Raw genomic sequence first — 19,013 nt, 5'->3', positions numbered from 1 at the left:
TCATTTAAATAGACACACTGGTCGATACTGTGTGCAGTCTGCAGTCGGTCTATGAATAGTTGCTAGTCCAGGGTGGGACTGGCCTGACTCAGACTAGTGCAGACCTGCATCACACATTGAAAGAATTTAATAGCTCCCTCGAGATGATACTCCTGCCAGCATATCTAATCAGAGGAGGCCTTTCTCTACTCCTGAACGGTAACATTGCTCAGTCCTGGGCCATGTCTGCACAAGCACTGATATTTGGAAAAAAAACTTGCTTTGTATATGAATTATATCCCGGGCGAAAATAACGAAATGAAAATAAATTTCTGGGGATCACAATAGATGAAAATATGAGCTAATTCAAGAAACAATACAAGCAGTTGATGTTTGCTAAATACAAGGATGAAGAGTCTTGAACCAGTCATGATGTGCTATATATATATATATCACTATATTGACACTTACTATGGTACCCATTATGGCATTGGATGCTCATATCACCGAGTACTTTGGTACAAGGTACATTATTTAAAAAAAAACCAAAAAAAAACCTTGAACTGTATTATGGAAAGCAGGAAGTGAACAAATGTAACAGTTACTGTTTGTAAAAGTACCAGATGGAGGGGTAGGATTTAATAAGCTTTGCTTCTTCCTACTCCTTTTGGACATGTGGAACTGTGAACTGATTATGGGATGCACTCAATTGTAATCTGATGCATGTTCAAATGAAATAAAACCATTAAAAAAAATTAAAAAAAAAATTCTGATGTATTTTTTAATTAAAAGAAATTTAAAAAAAATTTAAATAAAAAAATACGATTAAATGAAATGAAATTATATTAAGAAAGCAGGAAGTGAACAAATGTAACAGTTACTGATTGTAAAAGTACCAGATGGAGGGGTAGGATTTAATAAGCTTTGCTTCTTCCTACTCCTTTTGGACATGTGGAACTGCGAACTGATTATGGGATGCATTCAATTGTAATCTGATGCATGTTCAAATGAAATAAAACCATTAAAAAAAATTAAAAATGAAAAAAAAAAATTGGATGTATTTTTAATTTAAAAAATTAAAAAAAAATTTTTAATTGAAATAAAAACCATTAAAAAATATATATTTTTTAAAATTCTGATGTATTTTTTAATTTAAAATTTGTTTAAAAAAAATGTTAATAAAAAAAATACAATTAAATGAAGTGAAATTATATTAGGAAAGCAGGAAGTGAACAAATCTAACAGTTACTGATTGTAAAAGTACCAGATGGAAGGGTAGGATCTAATAAGCTTTGCTTCTTCCTACTCCTTTCGGACATGTGGAACTGCGAACTGATTATGTGATGCACTCAATTGTATGGCGCACCCGCGCCTCCGTCTGTCCCATTGACACAAGTGTCAAAGTGGGAGGAGAGAACTCTCGAGATGGTTAAACACAGCTGAGTGTGATCTTAACCGATCAAATGAACGCCTCGCTTTTAAGTATGTAAAATTTTAAAAAGCTACTTCGTGTAACTTTAGTTAGAAATTGGAATCGAACAATATCGGTGTGGATCAAGATTTTCCGCAACAGACAGAAAAGAAAAGAACGTCTTTGTGTTCGTCTCCTGCTCTTCTTCCATCCCTCCCTCTGCTCGTCTTTCCTGGCTTGTTGCTAATACCTTGTGACACGGAGCTCATTCCCTACATGCCACTGAGACCCAGCTTGGCTTTTAAAGCCCGTTAAGACTGTTAGCGCTTCTCCCAAGACAGGGCGCGGCATGTCTCCGTCACGAGCATCCTCTTTCATCTCGTAATAGCTAGTCTAATGCGGACCATGTTGGGAAGTAGGCGGCCTCGTCATCGCCATGCGATCATATAACCTTTGTGTTTTGTTTGTTTGTCATGGATATATATTGTTTTTTTCGCTCTTTGATGTTTTCAATTAGAAGTGGTTAGGTTAAAATTCGAGATGAGAGTAGGTTCAGGTATTTCGGGAACAATGCTAGTACCGATCTTTCATGCAAAAAGATTAGATTACAGCTGCTTTTTTCTCTCTTTGCACTCCTTTTCCATAGCGAAAGTGAAATAATTCATATACTAGACCAGGGGTCAGCAACACACGGATCCAGGGCTTTGTTGTGGCTCTCTTCGCAATGCTCAAATATTTTTTTAACACCCAAATGTGGAAAATACAAATTTTTGTAATGATTTTTTTTTGGAAAAAAATTTGACTTTTTGTGAGACTCAAAACTCAACTCTGCTTTTTCTCGTCTGAACTACTTTGATACCCCCAAATTCCCTCCAAATCTAGCAGTCAATCAAAATTTTTGGAGGTTTGCAATTCTCTCTTTGCAATTCTCAAATATTTTTTTTACACCCGAATGTCGAAAATAAAAATTTTTGTAATGATTTTTTTGCAAAAAATTTGACTTTCTGCTTTTTCTCCTCTGAACTACTTTGATACCCCCAAATTCCCTCCAAATCTAGCAGTCAATCAAAATATTGGAGACTCGCAATGCTCAAATATTTTTTCACATCCGAATGTGGAAAATACAAATTTTTTTTAATCATTTTTTTGGGAAAAAAATTTGACTTTCTGTGAGACTCTATACTCAACTCTGCTTTTTCTCCTCTGAACTACTTAGATACCCCCAAATTCCCTCCAAATCGAGCAGTCAATCGAAAATTTTGGAGGCTCGCAATTCGCTGTACATTTCTTCAGATTCTCTTCGCAATGCTCAAATATTTTTTTAATACCCGAATGTGGAAAATACAAATTTTTGTAATTTTTTTTTTTTGCAAAAAATGTGACTTTCTGTGAGACTCTATACTCACATATTTTTTTAACACCCGAATATGGAAAATCCGCATTTCTGTAATGATTTTTTGCAAAAAAAATTACTTTCTGTGAGACTCTATACTCCTCTGAACTACTTTGATACCCCCAAATTCCCTCCAAATCGAGCAGTTTTTCAAATATTTTTTTACCACCCGAATGTGGAAAATACAAATTTTTTTTTTGTTTTTTTTGCAAAAAATGTGACTTTCTCGAGACTCTATACTCAACTCTGCTTTTTCTCCTCTGAACTACTTTGATACCCCAAAATTCCCTCCAAATCTAGCAGTCAATCAAAATATTTGGAGACTCGCAATTCTTTCTTTGCAATGCTCAAATATTTTTTCACACCTGAATGTGCAAAATACGAAATTTTGTAATGATTTTTTTTGGAAAAGAATTTGACTTTCTGTGAGACTCTATACTCAACTCTGCTTTTTCTCCTCTGAACTACTTTGATACCCCCAAATTCCCTCCAAATCTAGCAGTCAATCAAAATTTTTGGAGGCCCGCAATTCGCTGCACATTTCTTCAAGCTCTCTTTGCAATGCTCAAATATTTTTTTTTACACCCGAATGTCGAAAATAAAAATTTTTGTAATGATTTTTTTGCAAAAAATTTGACTTTCTGCTTTTTCTCCTCTGAACTACTTTGATACCCCCAAATTCCCTCCAAATCTAGCTGTCAATCAAAAATTTTGGAGGCTCGCAATTCGCCGCACATTTCTTCAAGCTCTCTTTGCAATGCTCAAATAATTTTTTAACACCCGAATATGGAAAATACAAATTTTTGTAATGATTTTTTTGCCAAAAATTTGACTTTCTGTGAGACTCTATACTAAACTCTGCTTTTTTTCGTCTGAACTACTTTGATACCCCCAAATTCCCTCCAAATCTAGCAGTCAATCAAAATTTTTGGAGGCTCGCAATTCGCTGCACATTTCTTCTGGCTCTCTTTGCAATGCTCAAATATTTTTTTTACACCCGAATGTGGAAAATACAAATTTTTGTAATGATTTTTTTGCAAAAAATTTGACTTTCTGCTTTTTCTCCTCTGAACTACTTTGATACCACCAAATTCCCTCCAAATCTAGCAGTCAATCAAAATATTTGGAGACTCGCAATTCTCTCTTTGCAATGCTCAAATATTTTTTACACCCAAATGTGGAAAATACAAATTTTTTAAATAATTTTTTGGGGAAAAAAATTAGACTTTCTGTGAGACTCTATACTCAACTCTGCTTTTTCTCGTCTGAACTACTTTGATACCCCCAAATTCCCTCCAAATCTAGCAGTCAATCAACATTTTTGGAGGCTCGCAATTCGCTGCACATTTCTTCAGGCTCTCTTTGCAATGCTCAAATATTTTTTAATACCCGAATGTGGAAAATACAAATTTTTGTAATGATTTTTTTGCAAAAAATTTGACTTTCTGCTTTTTCTCCTCTGAACTACTTTGATACCCCCAAATTCCCTCCAAATCGAGCAGTCAATCAAAAATTTTGGAGGCTCGCAATTCGCTGTACATTTCTTCAGGCTCTCTTCGCAATGCTCAAAAAAAAATTTAACACCCGAATGGGGAAAATACAAATTTTTGTAATAATTTTTTGCAAAAAAATTGACTTTCTGTGAGACTCTATACTCAAATCTAGCAGTCAATCAAAAATATTTGGAGAGTCGCAATTCGCTGCACATTTCTTCAGGCTCTCTTCGCAATACTCAAATATTTTTTTAACACCCGAATGTGGAAAATAAAAATTTTTGTAATTTTTTTTTTTTGCAAAAAATTTGACTTTCTGTGAGACTCTATACTCAACTCTGCTTTTTCTCCTCTGAATTACTTTGATACCCCCCAATCAATTTTTGTAATTTTAACAAAAACTTATTAAAATTTCAAAAACAATTCAAACTTTTGAAAGTTAAATTTTTTTTTTTATCTAGATAGATTTACAAGATGTTTTTAAATCGGGTTTTGTGGTTCCAGTCTATTTTTATTTAGTGAACGAGGGGGTAAAATTTTTTCAAAATTTTTTTGATAGTAAATGTTGCCGACCCCTGGACTAGACTATGACCTCATTTCAAGGATATGCAGCTTGGGGTGCTCATTGGAAATTTTAATTTTTTTAAATTTTCATATTCCGTTATTCACTCCAGCACGGGTGCTCACTAATTATCAGCACTTTTAAAATGACCAAATCCCAAATAATAATAATAATAATAATTTGTGACTTCAATACAGTATAAATGCCAATAGGGGTGATATTTAAAATAAGATAATGATCAGGTTCATTGACCACAAAGTCAATAGATGACTTTGATGACCTATAATTTCCAATATTTACATATGAAATTACCGATAATGTATATTTACAAATGTCTTTTTGTCTATTGCCATTCCCTCCCTTTACTCCCTCTTCTCGTCCTCTACAGTCTTTTGTCAGATCCCTTGTCATAACGGAGGCCGTTGCATCGGCCGGGACCAATGCTGGTGTCCAACCAACTCAACCGGGAAGTTTTGCCACTTGCCAGCTCAGACTCATACCAAACCCACCACTCATAAGGACTCTCGGAACTCAGGAGCAAAATCACCCCTGCACTCCACCTACACTCTACCGCTGTCCAATCAACAACGTAAGTGGACGCTTCTGCAAAACAGCATCGGTCGTCCTTGAAGTACTCGCTTCATAACTGATTCCCTTTGATTCTGATACTGCATCCATTTCCATCTGTCTAGGTGTCACTGTTTTTATGGAAGGTTTGGGTAGTAACACAAAAACTAAAATTTCTTAAAATGTATAAAAAGTACGTTTAAAAATGTGAATGGCATGATATCAAAAATATGTTTTTTGAGGAATACCTGGAATATGAAATGATAAAAAATTTTAATTACAAAGATATTTCAAGAAAACAACCTGACCGGGTCATTTTTGACCCACTTATGGAAGGTTGGGGTAGTAACACAAAAACTAAAATTTCTTAAAATGTATAAAAGATAACTTAAAAATGTGAACGGCATGATATCAAAAATATGTTTTTTGAGGAATACCTGGAATATGAAATGATAAAAAATTTTCATTACAAAGATATTTCAAGAAAACAACCTGACCGGGTCATTTTTGACCCACTTATGGAAGGTTGGGGTAGTAACACAAAAACTACAATTTCTTAAAATGTATAAAAGGTGAGTTAAAAATCTGAACGGCAGCATATCAAAAACATGTTTTTTTTAGGAATACCTGGAATATGAAATGATAAAAAAATTCATTATGAAGATATTTCAAGAAAACAACCTGACCGGGTCATTTTTGACCCACTTATGGAAGGTTGGGGTAGTAACACAAAAACTAAAATGTCTTAAAATTTATAAAAGGTAAGTTAAAAATGTGAATGGCATCATATCAAAAACATGTTTTTTGAGGAATACCTGGAATATGAAATGATAAAAAAAAATTCATTACGAAGATATTTCAAGAAAACAACCTGACCGGGTCATTTTTGACCCACTTATGGAAGGTTGGGGTAGTAACACAAAAACTAAAATTTCTTAAAATGTATAAAAGATAACTTAAAAATGTGAATGGCATGATATCAAAAACATGTTTTTTGAGGAATATGAAATGATAATTTTTTTTCATTACAAAGATATTTCAAGAAAACAACCTGACTGGGTCATTTTTGACCCACTTATGGAAGGTTGGGGTAGTAACACAAAAACTAAAATTTCTTAAAATGTATAAAAAGTACATTTAAAAATGTGAATGGCATGATATCAAAAATATGTTTTTTGAGGAATACCTGGAATATGAAATGATAACAATTTTTAATGACAAAGATATTTCAAGAAAACAACCTGACCGGGTCATTTTTGACCCACTTATGGAAGGTTGGGGTAGTAACACAAAAACTAAAATTTCTTAAAATGTATAAAAGATAAGTTAAAAATGTGAATGGCATGATATCAAAAACATGTTTTTTGAGGAATACCTGGAATATGAAATGATAAAATGTTTTCATTACGAAGATATTTCAAGGAAACAACCTGACCGGGTCATTTTTGACCCACTTATGGAAGGTTGGGGTAGTAACACAAAAACTAAAATTTCTTAAAATTTATAAAAGTTAAGTTAAAAATGTGAATGCCATGCTATCAAAAACATGTTTTTGATATTGACATGTTTTGGAGGCGTGTTTCATGTTCTGTGCTTTTGGTCTGTTTCTTCCGTCATACTTTGATTAATGGCAGTGCATTCTGGGAAAAAAAAAACTTGCACTCCCTGAAGTTTGATGCTTCCCTTCAAGTGAGAAAGATAAAAGAACTCTTCTGACACATTACAAGATCTTCTTACCCTCCTTCAGTCTGTTTTTAAGTCTTCAAAGATTTGATTTAAAGCTGGTAATTTTGATTTTTTTTGGTTTTATTTGATTGTACAAAACAAACCGTCAACAGTGTTTTTCATTGCCGGGGGGGGGGGGGGGGGTTACCCATGAGGATCCCCTTACTTTGTGGTGGGACGGGCATTTAACTAAATGTCCTTCATATGCGATGACGAAAACAATCAATGGCTTTATTGCTGTTTTTGTAAATACACTGGAACCCACATAAGTCGGTTCTTGCTCATGTCAACCAACTCGTCATCATCCTGGTCCACCATGTTCTTATTAATACTAAAGGGTGCCCGCCCAAATCAACATGCATGATCAATCGCTTTTTTGGACATAAAATTTGAAACCGACAAGGGTAATTCCCGTGAAACCTCAGCAAAATTTCATAAATTAATAAAGGGAAATATGACTCCTGTTTACATGCTCCACAGAAGGGTAATAATTTCCCAACTTCCCAAAGCTAAGTCATATTAGTCAGGGTTTATGGTAATTTATGGTAATTGCTTAGACTACTAATATGCTGAGAGTGGCTCAACAGCGCCTCCGCTGGTTGTAGCCATGTACTGTACAGCATGTTAATCTATGTCAAAACATATTGAAATACAAGTTAAATACAACGTTACATTAACACTGCATGAAGACATCAACTCAAGCATCTCCCATTCTGTGCGGAAGTGGTACATTTTTGGCCCTGTAAGTTGAGAAGAGTGGCTGCACGGCGGTCGTGTGGTTAGCGCGCAGACCTCACAGCTAGGAGACCCGGGTTCAATTCCACCCTCGGTTCCGATATTTCTGTATGGAGTTTGCATGTTGTCCCCGTGCATGTGTGGGTTTTTTCCGGGTACTCCGGTTTCCTCCCACAATCATGAATGAATGAAAAAATGAATGAATGAATGAATGATTGATTCATGGATGCACGGTGTAAAAAGTGGTTAGCACGCATGCCTCACAGCTAAGAGACCCGAGTTCAATTCCACTCTCGGCCATCTCTGTGTTGAGTTTGTGTGGGTTTTCTCCGGGTACTCCGGTTTCCTCCCACATTCCAAAAAAAAACATGCTAGGTTAATTAGCGACTCCAAATTGTCCATAGGTATGAATGTGAGTGTGAATGGTTGTTTGTCTATATGTGCCCTGTGATTGGCTGGCCACCAGTCCAGTGTGTAGACAGCTGGAATAGGCTCCAGCAACCCCCGCGACCCTCGTGACGATAAGCAGTAGAAAATTAATGAATGTTTTCCCTAGAGGGGTTGTACGGTGGTGAAGTGGTTAGCGCGCAAGCCTCACTGCTAAAAGACCCAAGTTCAATTCCACCCTCGGCCATCTCTGTATGGAGTTTGCAGTGGGTTTTCTCCGGGTACTCCGGTTTCCTCCCACATTCCAAAAAAAACATGCTAGGTTAATTAGCGACTCCAAATTGTCCATAGGTATGAATGTGAGTGTGAATGGTTGTTTGTCTATATGTGCCCTGTGATTGGTCATTTGGAATTGATTCATATGTTCATGACAATCCGTAAACTGTGACTCTTTTCTTCCAGTGTCACTCCACCCATCCTTGGTCAACGTCCACATCCAGCACCCTCCAGAGGCCAAGGTCCGCATCCACCAGGTGGCTCGTGTGCAGCCAGGTCAGAGGTTACCCACCACGGAGGGGGTCCACTCTGTCCAGCAACGTTCTCAGCCCGGTAACGGCCACGATCCAACTGTGGAGCACAGCAGGAGACACAACGGACACCACGTGGACCACGAAAGATCACATCAGAATGGACACGTGGGAAGATGCTTTCAGGAGACGGTTGATGGACAGGTAGGTCAAGTGGTTTATTCTGTGGGGTGTAGTCGGTTCTCAAACCAAAACTTATGTTCCCGTCACGTCCTCAGTCTTAAGTTGGCGTGTGGTTATGGTGGTCATATTCAAGACCTCAATGTGGGCACGTTTGGATCCTTTCAGATCTTTCATTCCAGCTTAGGTGGTTTAGTTTGTTATATTTTGGCGTTATTGTTATATATTCTGTGAGATCAGCCGAGGGTGGAATTGAACTCGGGTCTCCTGGCTGTGAGGCCAGCGTGCTAACCACTCATCCACCGTGTAGCCTTGATGTTTATTATTGATATCATTCATTTCTACCGCTTATCCTCACGAGGGTTGCGGTCGTGCTGGAGCCTATCCCAGCTGTTTTCTGGCGAGAGGCTGGGTACACCCTGGACTGGTGGCCAGCCAATTACAGGGCACATATAGACAAACAACCATTCACACTCACATTCATACCTATGGACAATTTGGAGTCGCTAATTAACCTAGCATGTTTTTTTGGAATGTGGGAGGAAACCGGAGTACCCGGAAAAAACCCACGCATGCACGGGGAGAACATGCAAACTCCACACAGAGATGGCCGAGGGTGGAATTGAACTCGGGTCTCCGGGCTGTGAGGCCTGCGCGCTAACCACTTGTCCACCGTGCAGCCATGAATCAATCAATCATTCATTCATTTTCCTCCGGAGTGTCACAGGGGGTGCTGGAGCCTATCCCAGGAGGGGTACACCCTGGACTGGTGGCCCAGCCAATCACAGGGCACATATAGACAAACAAGTCGCTTGGAGTCGCTAATTAGCTTAGCATGTTTTTGGAATGTGTGAGGAAACCGGAGTACCCGCATGCACGGGGAGAACATGCAAACTCCACACAGATATGGCCGAGGTTGGAATTGAACCTGGGTATCCTAGCTGTGAGGCCTGCGTGCTAACCACTTGGACACCGTGCAGCCTGTCTCATGATAGTTTAGTTGAATTTTCTGGATAAGGATAATGCAATATAACCGGTAGAAAATGAACATTTCTGGGTTATTGCAATTTTTTTTAATTTAATTTACTTAAAATTGTAAGAAATTTTAAGCTACTGTCAACTGTGTGACTTTAAGGTTCTACTGTATTGTTTTTATTATGGAATCTTTTGAGGTTTTGGCCAGATTTCTCCTTTTTTTTTTTTTTTTTTTGGATTGCTGCAAGGCATTAAATTCCTTCAGGGGTTTAGTGCTTTTTTATTTATATTTTTTTTATTAAATTCTCATGTTGCTGCAAAGTTATGCACAATATTGTTTATTATTCATGTTTGTGTGCATTCCATTATAGCTTTTCCACTGTTGTCCTCCCTCCAATTGACCAATTCTGCAAAAGAATGTCTTCTGTCTTTCCTTTTTATAAACCTCTGCTGGCCCAAAATTCACTCAGTTCTGTAAGGAATTTATTCCCAATTAGCCAAATGTTCTCGTTCCAAATGCCAGGAGGTTTAGAGCTGTCCATGAAACTTAACATCCCAGTATTCCCAATACTGTCATAGTTCTTTCTGGGCATGCATCAACGTGTGCAATTGTGTAGCCAAGTCGGGTTTCTTAGATTTTTTTTTTTGTGTGTGTTTTTGCAGTGTGGCAAACCCCTGCCAGGCCTAACCAAACAGGATGATTGCTGTGGAAGCGTGGGGGCCTCTTGGGGTTTGAACAAGTGCCACAAGTGTCCAACTAAACCAGGTAAGCCAATTCGAGTTTCTGGCATCACTCAATTTCTCAACTGGGGGAAACGTGGGGGATGATTTGGGAAAAATGAACACCTGAGTACACCTGAATGCCTCAACAAATGCATATTATATTGAGAAGAAGGTAGTGGTTCTTAGGGTTAGGACACCATGGAAAGATTCCGGTCAGATTATGGACACTTCATACTTAAGCAGGATCAAAACCAGCTTTTTTTAGGAATGGTGCATTCGGATGCATCACATAACTGGATGCTATTAAGAAGGTAGTGGTTCTTAGGGTTAGGAGACCATGGAAAGATTCCGGTCAGATTATGGACACTTCATACTTAACAAGCAGGATCAAAACCAGCTTTTTTTTAGGAATGGTGCATTCGGATGCATCACATAACTGGATGCTATTAAGACGAAGGTAGTGGTTCTTAGGGTTAGGACACCATGGAAAGATTCCGGTCAGATTATGGACAACTCATACTTCAAACAAGCAGGATCAAAATCAGCTTTTTTATAGGAATGGTGCATTCGGATGCATCACATAACTGGATGCTATTAAGAAGGTAGTGGTTCTTAGGGTTGGGACACCATGGAAAGATTCCGGTCAGATTATGGACACTTCATACTTAACAAGCAGGATCAAAAACAGCTGTTTTTAGGAATGGTGCATTCGGATGCATCACATAACTGGATGCTATTAAGACGTTCTTAGGGTTGGGACACCATGGAAAGATTCCGGTCAGATTATGGACACTTCATACTTAAGCAGGATCAAAACCATCTTTTTTTTAGGAATGGTGCATTCGGATGCATCACATAACTGGATGCTATTAATAACAGGGTAGTGGTTCTTAGGGTTGGGACACCATGGAAAGATTCCGGTTAGATTATGGACAACTCATACTTCATACAAGCCGGATCAAAACCATCTTTTTTTTTAGGAATGGTGCATTCGGATGCATCACATAACTGGATACTATTAAGAAGAGGGTAGTGGTTCTTAGGGTTGGGACACCATGGAAAGATTCCGGTCAGATTATGGACACTTCATACTTAAGCAGGATCAAAACCAGCCTTTTTTTAGGAATGGTGCATTCGGATCCATCACATAACTGGATGCTATTAAGACGAAGGTAGTGGTTCTTAGGGTTGGGACACCATGGAAAGATTCCGGTCAGATTATGGACAACTCATACTTCATACAAGCAGGATCAAAACCAGCTTTTTTTTAGGAATGGTGCATTCGGATGCATCACATAACTGGATGCTATTAAGACGAAGGTAGTGGTTCTTAGGGTTGGGACACCATGGAAAGATTCCGGTCAGATGATGGACAACTCATACTTCATACAAGCAGGATCAAAACCAGCTTTTTTTTTAGGAATGGTGCATTCGGATGCATCACATAACTGGATGCTATTAAGAAGAGGGTAGTGGTTCTTAGGGTTAGGACACCATGGAAAGATTCCGGTCTGATTATGGACACTTCATACTTAACAAGCAGGATCAAAACCAGCTTTTTTTTAGGAATGGTGCATTCGGATGCATCACATAACTGGATGCTATTAAGAAGAGGGTAGTGGTTCTTAGGGTTAGGACACCATGGAAAGATTCCGGTCAGATTATGGACAACTCATACTTCATACAAGCATAATCAAAACCAGCTTTTTTTAGGAATGGTGCATTCGGATGCATCACATAACTGGATGCTATTAAGAAGAGGGTAGTGGTTCTTAGGGTTGGGACACCATGGAAAGATTCCGGTCTGATTATGGACACTTCATACTTAAGCAGGATCAAAACCAGCTTTTTTTTAGGAATGGTGCATTCGGATGCATCACATAACTGGATGCTATTAAGACGAAGGTAGTGGTTCTTAGGGTTGGGACACCATGGAAAGATTCCGGTCAGATTATGGACACTTCATACTTCATACAAGCAGGATCAAAACCATCTTTTTTTTTAGGAATGGTGCATTCGGATGCATCACATAACTGGATGCTATTAAGAAGAGGGTATTGGTTCTTAGAGTTGGGACACCATGGAAAGATTCCGGTCAGATTATGGACACTTCATACTTCATACAAGCAGGATCAAAACCAGCTTTTTTTAGGAATGGTGCATTCGGATGCATCACATAACTGGATGCTATTAAGACGAAGGTATTGGTTCTTAGGGTTAGGACACCATGGAAAGATTCCGGTCAGATTATGGACACTTCATACTTAAGCAGGATCAAAAACATCTTTTTTTTTTAGGAATGGTGCATTCGGATGCATCACATAACTGGATGCTATTAAGAAGAGGGTAGTGGTTCTTAGGGTTAGGACACCATGGAAAGATTCCGGTCAGATTACGGACACTTCATACTTCATACAAGCAGGATCAAAGCCAGCTTTTTTTAGGAATGGTGCATTCGGATGCATCACATAACTGGATGCTATTAAGACGAAGGTATTGGTTCTTAGGGTTGGGACACCATGGAAAGATTCCGGTCAGATTATGGACACTTCATACTTAAGCAGGATCAAAACCAGCTTTTTTTAGGAACGGTGCATTCGGATGCATCACATAACTGGATACTATTAAGAAGAGAGTAGTGGTTCTTAGAGTTGGGACACCATGGAAAGATTCCGGTCAGATTATGGACACTTCATACTTCATACAAGCCGGATCAAAACCAGCTTTTTTTAGGAATGGTGCATTCGGATGCATCACATAACTGGATGCTATTAAGAAGAGGGTAGTGGTGCTTAGAGTTGGGACACCATGGAAAGATTCCGGTCAGATTATGGACACTTCATTCTTCATACAAGCAGGATCAAAACCAGCTTTTTTTTAGGAATGGTGCATTCGGATGCATCACATAACTGGATGCTATTAAGACGAAGGTATTGGTTCTTAGGGTTGGGACACCATGGAAAGATTCCGATCAGATTATGGACACTTCATACTTAAGCAGGATTAAAACCAGCTTTTTTTAGGAATGGTGCATTCGGATGCATCACATAATGGATGCTATTAAGACGAAGGTAGTGGTTCTTAGGGTTGGGACACCATGGAAAGATTCCGGTCAGATTATGGACACTTCATACTTAACAAGCAGGATCAAAACCAGCTTTTTTTAGGAATGGTGCATTCGGATGCATCACATAACTGGATGCTATTAAGAAGAGGGTAGTGGTGCTTAGAGTTGGGACACCATGGAAAGATTCCGGTCAGATTATGGACACTTCATTCTTCATACAAGCAGGATTAAAACCAGCTTTTTTTAGGAATGGTGCATTCGGATGCATCACATAACTGGATGCTATTAAGAAGAGGGTAGTGGTTCTTAGGGTTGGGACACCATGGAAAGATTCCAGTCTGATTATGGACACTTCATACTTAAGCAGGATCAAAACCAGCTTTTTTTAGGAATGGTGCATTCGGATGCATCACATAACTGGATGCATCACATAACTGGATGCTATTAAGAAGAGGGTAGTGGTTCTTAGGGTTAGGACACCATGGAAAGATTCCGGTCAGATTACGGACACTTCATACTTCATACAAGCAGGATCAAAACCATATTTTTTTTAGGAATGGTGCATTCGGATGCATCACATACCTTGATGCTATTAAGAAGAGGGTAGTGGTTCTTAGGGTTAGGACACCATGGAAAGATTCCGGTCAGATTATGGACACTTCATACTTAACAAGCAGGATCAAAACCAGCTTTTTTTTAGGAATGGTGCATTCGGATGCATCACATAACTGGATGCTATTAAGAAGAGGGTAGTGGTGCTTAGAGTTGGGACACCATGGAAAGATTCCGGTCAGATTATGGACACTTCATACTTAACAAGCAGGATCAAAATCAGCTTTTTTTTAGGAATGATGCATTTGGGTGCATCACATAACTGGATGCTATTAAGAAGAGGGTAGTGGTTCTTAGGGTTAGGACACCATGGAAAGATTCCGGTCATATTATGGACACTTCATACTTAAGCAGGATCAAAACCAGCTTTTTTTTAGGAATGGTGCATTCGGATGCATCACATAACTGGATGCTATTAAGACGAAGGTATTGGTTCTTAGGGTTGGGACACCATGGAAAGATTCCGGTCAGATTATGGACACTTCATACTTCATACTTCATACTTAAGCAGGATCAAAACCAGCTTTTTTTTAGGAATGGTGCATTCGGATGCATCACATAACTGGATGCTATTAAGACGAAGGTAGTGGTGCTTAGAGTTGGGACACCATGGAAAGATTCCTGTTAGATTATGGACAACTCATACTTCATACAAGCAGGATCAAAACCATCTTTTTTTTAGGAATGATGCATTTGGGTGCATCACATAACTCCTTCGGCAAAGGTTTTTGCTGCATTCAGGGACCCTTGGAAATCCTAGCAAACACACTCACAGCCCCAATCATGTGATATTTACAAAGCCAACCGCTTGCTGCTCATAACAGTAAGACGGTGTTATTAAAAGTTGTACATCGATGTTAAACAAATGGACTTTGGGGCAGATACCGATTCATCACGATTGTTAAACCTTCCCCTTCAATTTGGTTTGACATGAACATGTGGGGAAAAAAACTGAAGCTCAAATTAAATCCATTCCCACGGAAGGATGCCAACATCAGAGTGGAATAAAAAAATATATAAGATGATATTTATTAGTGCTTATGTCAAACTTTATCCTCATGTCACCATACAAAATACATATTTTAGACTCAGAATGACATTAAAATGAATGAACCAATGAGTAACTCTATACAGCTCCCCATGCTGTACACTGACTACTATATCTAAGTTTCATGTATATAGTATAGTCCCATGTGAAGATAAGTATAGAAGATAAGTACCGTATTTCCTGGACTATACATAAGTCGCTCCGGAGTATATGTCGCACAAGGCCAAAAATGCATAATTAGGTTAAAAAAAAACATACATAAGTCGCACTGGAGTATAAGTCACACAAGGCCAAAAATGCATAATTAGGTTAAAAAAACATACATAAGTCGCACTGGTGTATAAGTCGCACAAGGCCAAAAACGCATAATTAGGTATAAGTCGCACTGGAGTATAAGTCGCACAATGCCAAAAACGCATAATTAGGTTAAAAAAAAAACATACATAAGTCGCACTGGAGTATAAGTCACACAAGGCCAAAAATGCATAATTAGGTAAAAAAAAAAAACAAACATACATAAGTCGCACTGGAGTATAAGTCACACAAGGCCAAAAATGCATAATTACGTTAAAAAAAAAAACATACATAAGTCGCACTGGAGTATAAGTCGCACAAGGCCAAAAATGCATAATTAGGTAGAAAAAAACATACATAAGTCGCACTAGAGTATAAGTCGCATTTATTTATTTTATTTATTTTATTTATTTTAATTCATGTTTATTTTTAAAAATATCTTTTTATTTAAAAAAAATAATTTTATATTTTAAAAAATAAACATGAACAGAAAAGGTGTCCAGTTTATGTAACATAAACAGTTTTTTCATTTATAAGTCGCTCTGGAGTATAAGTCGCAGGAACAGCCAACCTATGAAAAAAAGTGCGACTTACATATATTCCATAAAATCCAGTATACATTACCATAAACAGTCAGTAGGCATGGATTAGTGTCATCTGTACCATGAATTGTTATTATTTACTCGATTATTTGATATTCTAGTTTTATCTGGCTAATTACCCAAACCAGGGAGTACCAGAAAAAGGGACTTTTTTTTAGTGCAGTTTCTCATCTTAATTCCTGTTTATTGTTTCCTGTGTTGGTCAGTGACACCCATTAATTTTCAGCTGCAGATGTTTATAATTGGCGGATATTTTGAACGCTTATCACAGGCTTAAACAGTACCGGCAAGTGAAGATAATTACCCTACTCGGTTGTCATTAGGTCTGCGAAACGACTGCGACTATCCGAACCCGACTATCCCCAGAGTTGTAAAAAAAAAAAAAAAAAAAAAAAAAAAAAATGAAGTGCTTTTTTTTTTTTTTGCTTCCATAAAATTGAATGAAAGCATGAAGATGAGAGCATGAAACGTGCGCCACCCACCCTGCGGGCACGAGGAAGCGGCGGTTGAGGAAATGAACACACGTAATTCAGCTGCTTTCCGACTCAAACTGCGGTAGGTTTGAGAAAAAGCAGCAGACTGGTTGCATGTTGACAAGCTGGGTGGGTGGTGACACGTCTCGCTGTGGGTGAAGACTCTTACTCAACTTGACAGTCATGGGTGTTATTCAGAAGGGGGGGGGGGGGGGTAGTGATCTTTGGTGTATACCAGCACTGACTTATAAAAGTGATGCCTGGTGGAAAGCAGCAGTATTTGGCATATTTGGTATACTATATATGTATATATATATATATATATATATATATTTTTTTTTTTTTTGTCTTTACTCAATGGCGTTGAAGCTAAACCCGCTAATGTCAATCGGCTGTCAAGCTGTGTTGAATTCCTTAATCCAGGGGTCTCAAACTCAATTTACCTGGGGGCCACTGGAGCTAGGGTCTGGGCAAGGCTGGGCCGCATCAGGTTTTCAAAAAAAAATAAAATAATAATAATAATAAAACGGCAAATAATAATAACTTAAGAAACCACATATAGTTGGTGGGTAGACAAATTATTTTTTTTTCAGATTAAAATGAACAAAGCATTATTAGAGCCCTGTAGACATGACAAAACACGACTTTTTTTATTTATACTTTTTTTATTTACAACATATTGCGCAACTGCAGGGTCTCGAGACACATGCTAACTCGCAAACTAGAGAGCTAGCGACCTAAACGGTAGCCTTCAAGTTATTTCCTTTAAACTTAAATAGCCAAAAACTTACCACTTCCACACGGATAGGGAGGATAACTATTAACAGTTATTTAACCTTTAACATGAACATTAATCAAACGTAATAATTCTTTTCTGGGTACATGATACCATACAGCAGGGGTCTCAAACTCAATTTACTTGGGGGCCACTGGAGCTAGGGTCTGGGCCGCATCAGGTTTTCAAAAAAAAAAACAAAAAAACGCATTTATTAAAAACTAAAAAATTAAAAAAACTTCGCTTTGGTTGCAATTTTCTACAATAAAAGCTCTGATAAAAAATTCCACTGTTCTCAAATATTTAAATTTTTATTTTTCTGCACAAAATAAGATGAAAAATAAATAAACAAATCAAGAATAAAGAAAATCAATCACTAATAAATAAATATAATAATAATAATAATAAAAACTTAAGAAACCACATATAGTTGGTGGGTAGACAAATTATTTTTTTTTCAAATTAAAATGAACAAATCATTATTAGAGCCCTGTAGACATGACAAAACACGACTATAGTCACATTTATACTCTTTTTATTTACAACATATTGCGCAACCGCAGGGTCTCGAGACACATGCTAACTCGCAAACTAGACAGCTAGCGACCTAAACGGTAGCCTTCAAGTTATTTCCTTTCAACTTAAATAGCCAAAAAACTTACCACTTCCACACGGATAGGGAGGATAACTATTAACAGTTATTTAACCTTTAACATGAACATGAATCAAACGTAATAATTTTTTTCTGGGTACATGATACCATACAGCATCCATATCAAACATTAAACTTTCATATCAAGGCGGGGGCCTCAAAGTAGTGTCCTGCGGGCCACATTTGGCCCGCGGGCCGCGTGTTTGTGACCCCTGCCTTAATCAGAATCAGATCTTTTGCATCCCTTCCGTACATCAGAGATGTATTCTTTTCTCCAACAATGAAGTTCCAATCTGTGTTGCCTCGCAGATGTTTTCCTACGTTCCTTTGAAGTTCTCCGTCAAGTTTGTGGTATCCTATGTAGACCCGGGTCTCTCAGGTCACACGCAGGCTGAAAGAAAGAAGAGAAGCTAAAAATGAAGTCATATTTCGATGTCACTCCAGTCTTGGAGGGAACTTTAATAAGAGAAGTGCTTTGAATTCCTGAGTGTTATTGTTCTCACTTTGGACACTTTGGCTCCATCTTTAAGCTGCATTCTTCCCTCCGTGGTGTTTGACAGGAATTATACGGAACCAAAGGAGGGGGGGGAACAGCCCCTGAAAAATGTTACCGCTCTTTTACTGTCATGGGGTCAGTTGTCAGTGTGCCATGTGGACTAAGAGTCGTATAGTTTTATAGGAGTCTCCGCTGTGTCTTGTTTAGTATGCGCTAATGATGTCATGGCGGCACAGTTTTCCAGGCATTTGTAAGACGGGTCGCAAAACTACTGTTGATGATGTGTGAGTAGGCGACATGATTTTTATTTTTTTTTACGACAATTACTGACCATTTC

General features: G+C 38.1%; 1 protein-coding gene across 3 annotated transcripts in view; it reads left to right on the top strand.

Moving 5' to 3' along the window:
• The window catches only part of LOC131140425 (latent-transforming growth factor beta-binding protein 2-like), a 168,952-nt gene that overhangs the window by 71,064 nt on the left and 78,875 nt on the right, over positions 1-19,013 (top strand). For all 3 annotated transcript variants that reach the window (XM_058090847.1, XM_058090846.1, XM_058090845.1), the window contains exons 6-8: positions 5,227-5,427; positions 8,715-8,983; positions 10,598-10,700. In XM_058090847.1, coding sequence (XP_057946830.1) covers positions 5,227-5,427; positions 8,715-8,983; positions 10,598-10,700 — 573 coding nt within the window. The remainder of the gene's footprint in view (positions 1-5,226; positions 5,428-8,714; positions 8,984-10,597; positions 10,701-19,013) is intronic.

The sequence above is a fragment of the Doryrhamphus excisus genome, chromosome 13 (genome assembly GCF_030265055.1).
Source record: "Doryrhamphus excisus isolate RoL2022-K1 chromosome 13, RoL_Dexc_1.0, whole genome shotgun sequence".
Lineage (NCBI taxonomy): Eukaryota > Metazoa > Chordata > Actinopteri > Syngnathiformes > Syngnathidae > Doryrhamphus > Doryrhamphus excisus.
This window is presented reverse-complemented; position numbering and strand designations above follow the sequence as displayed.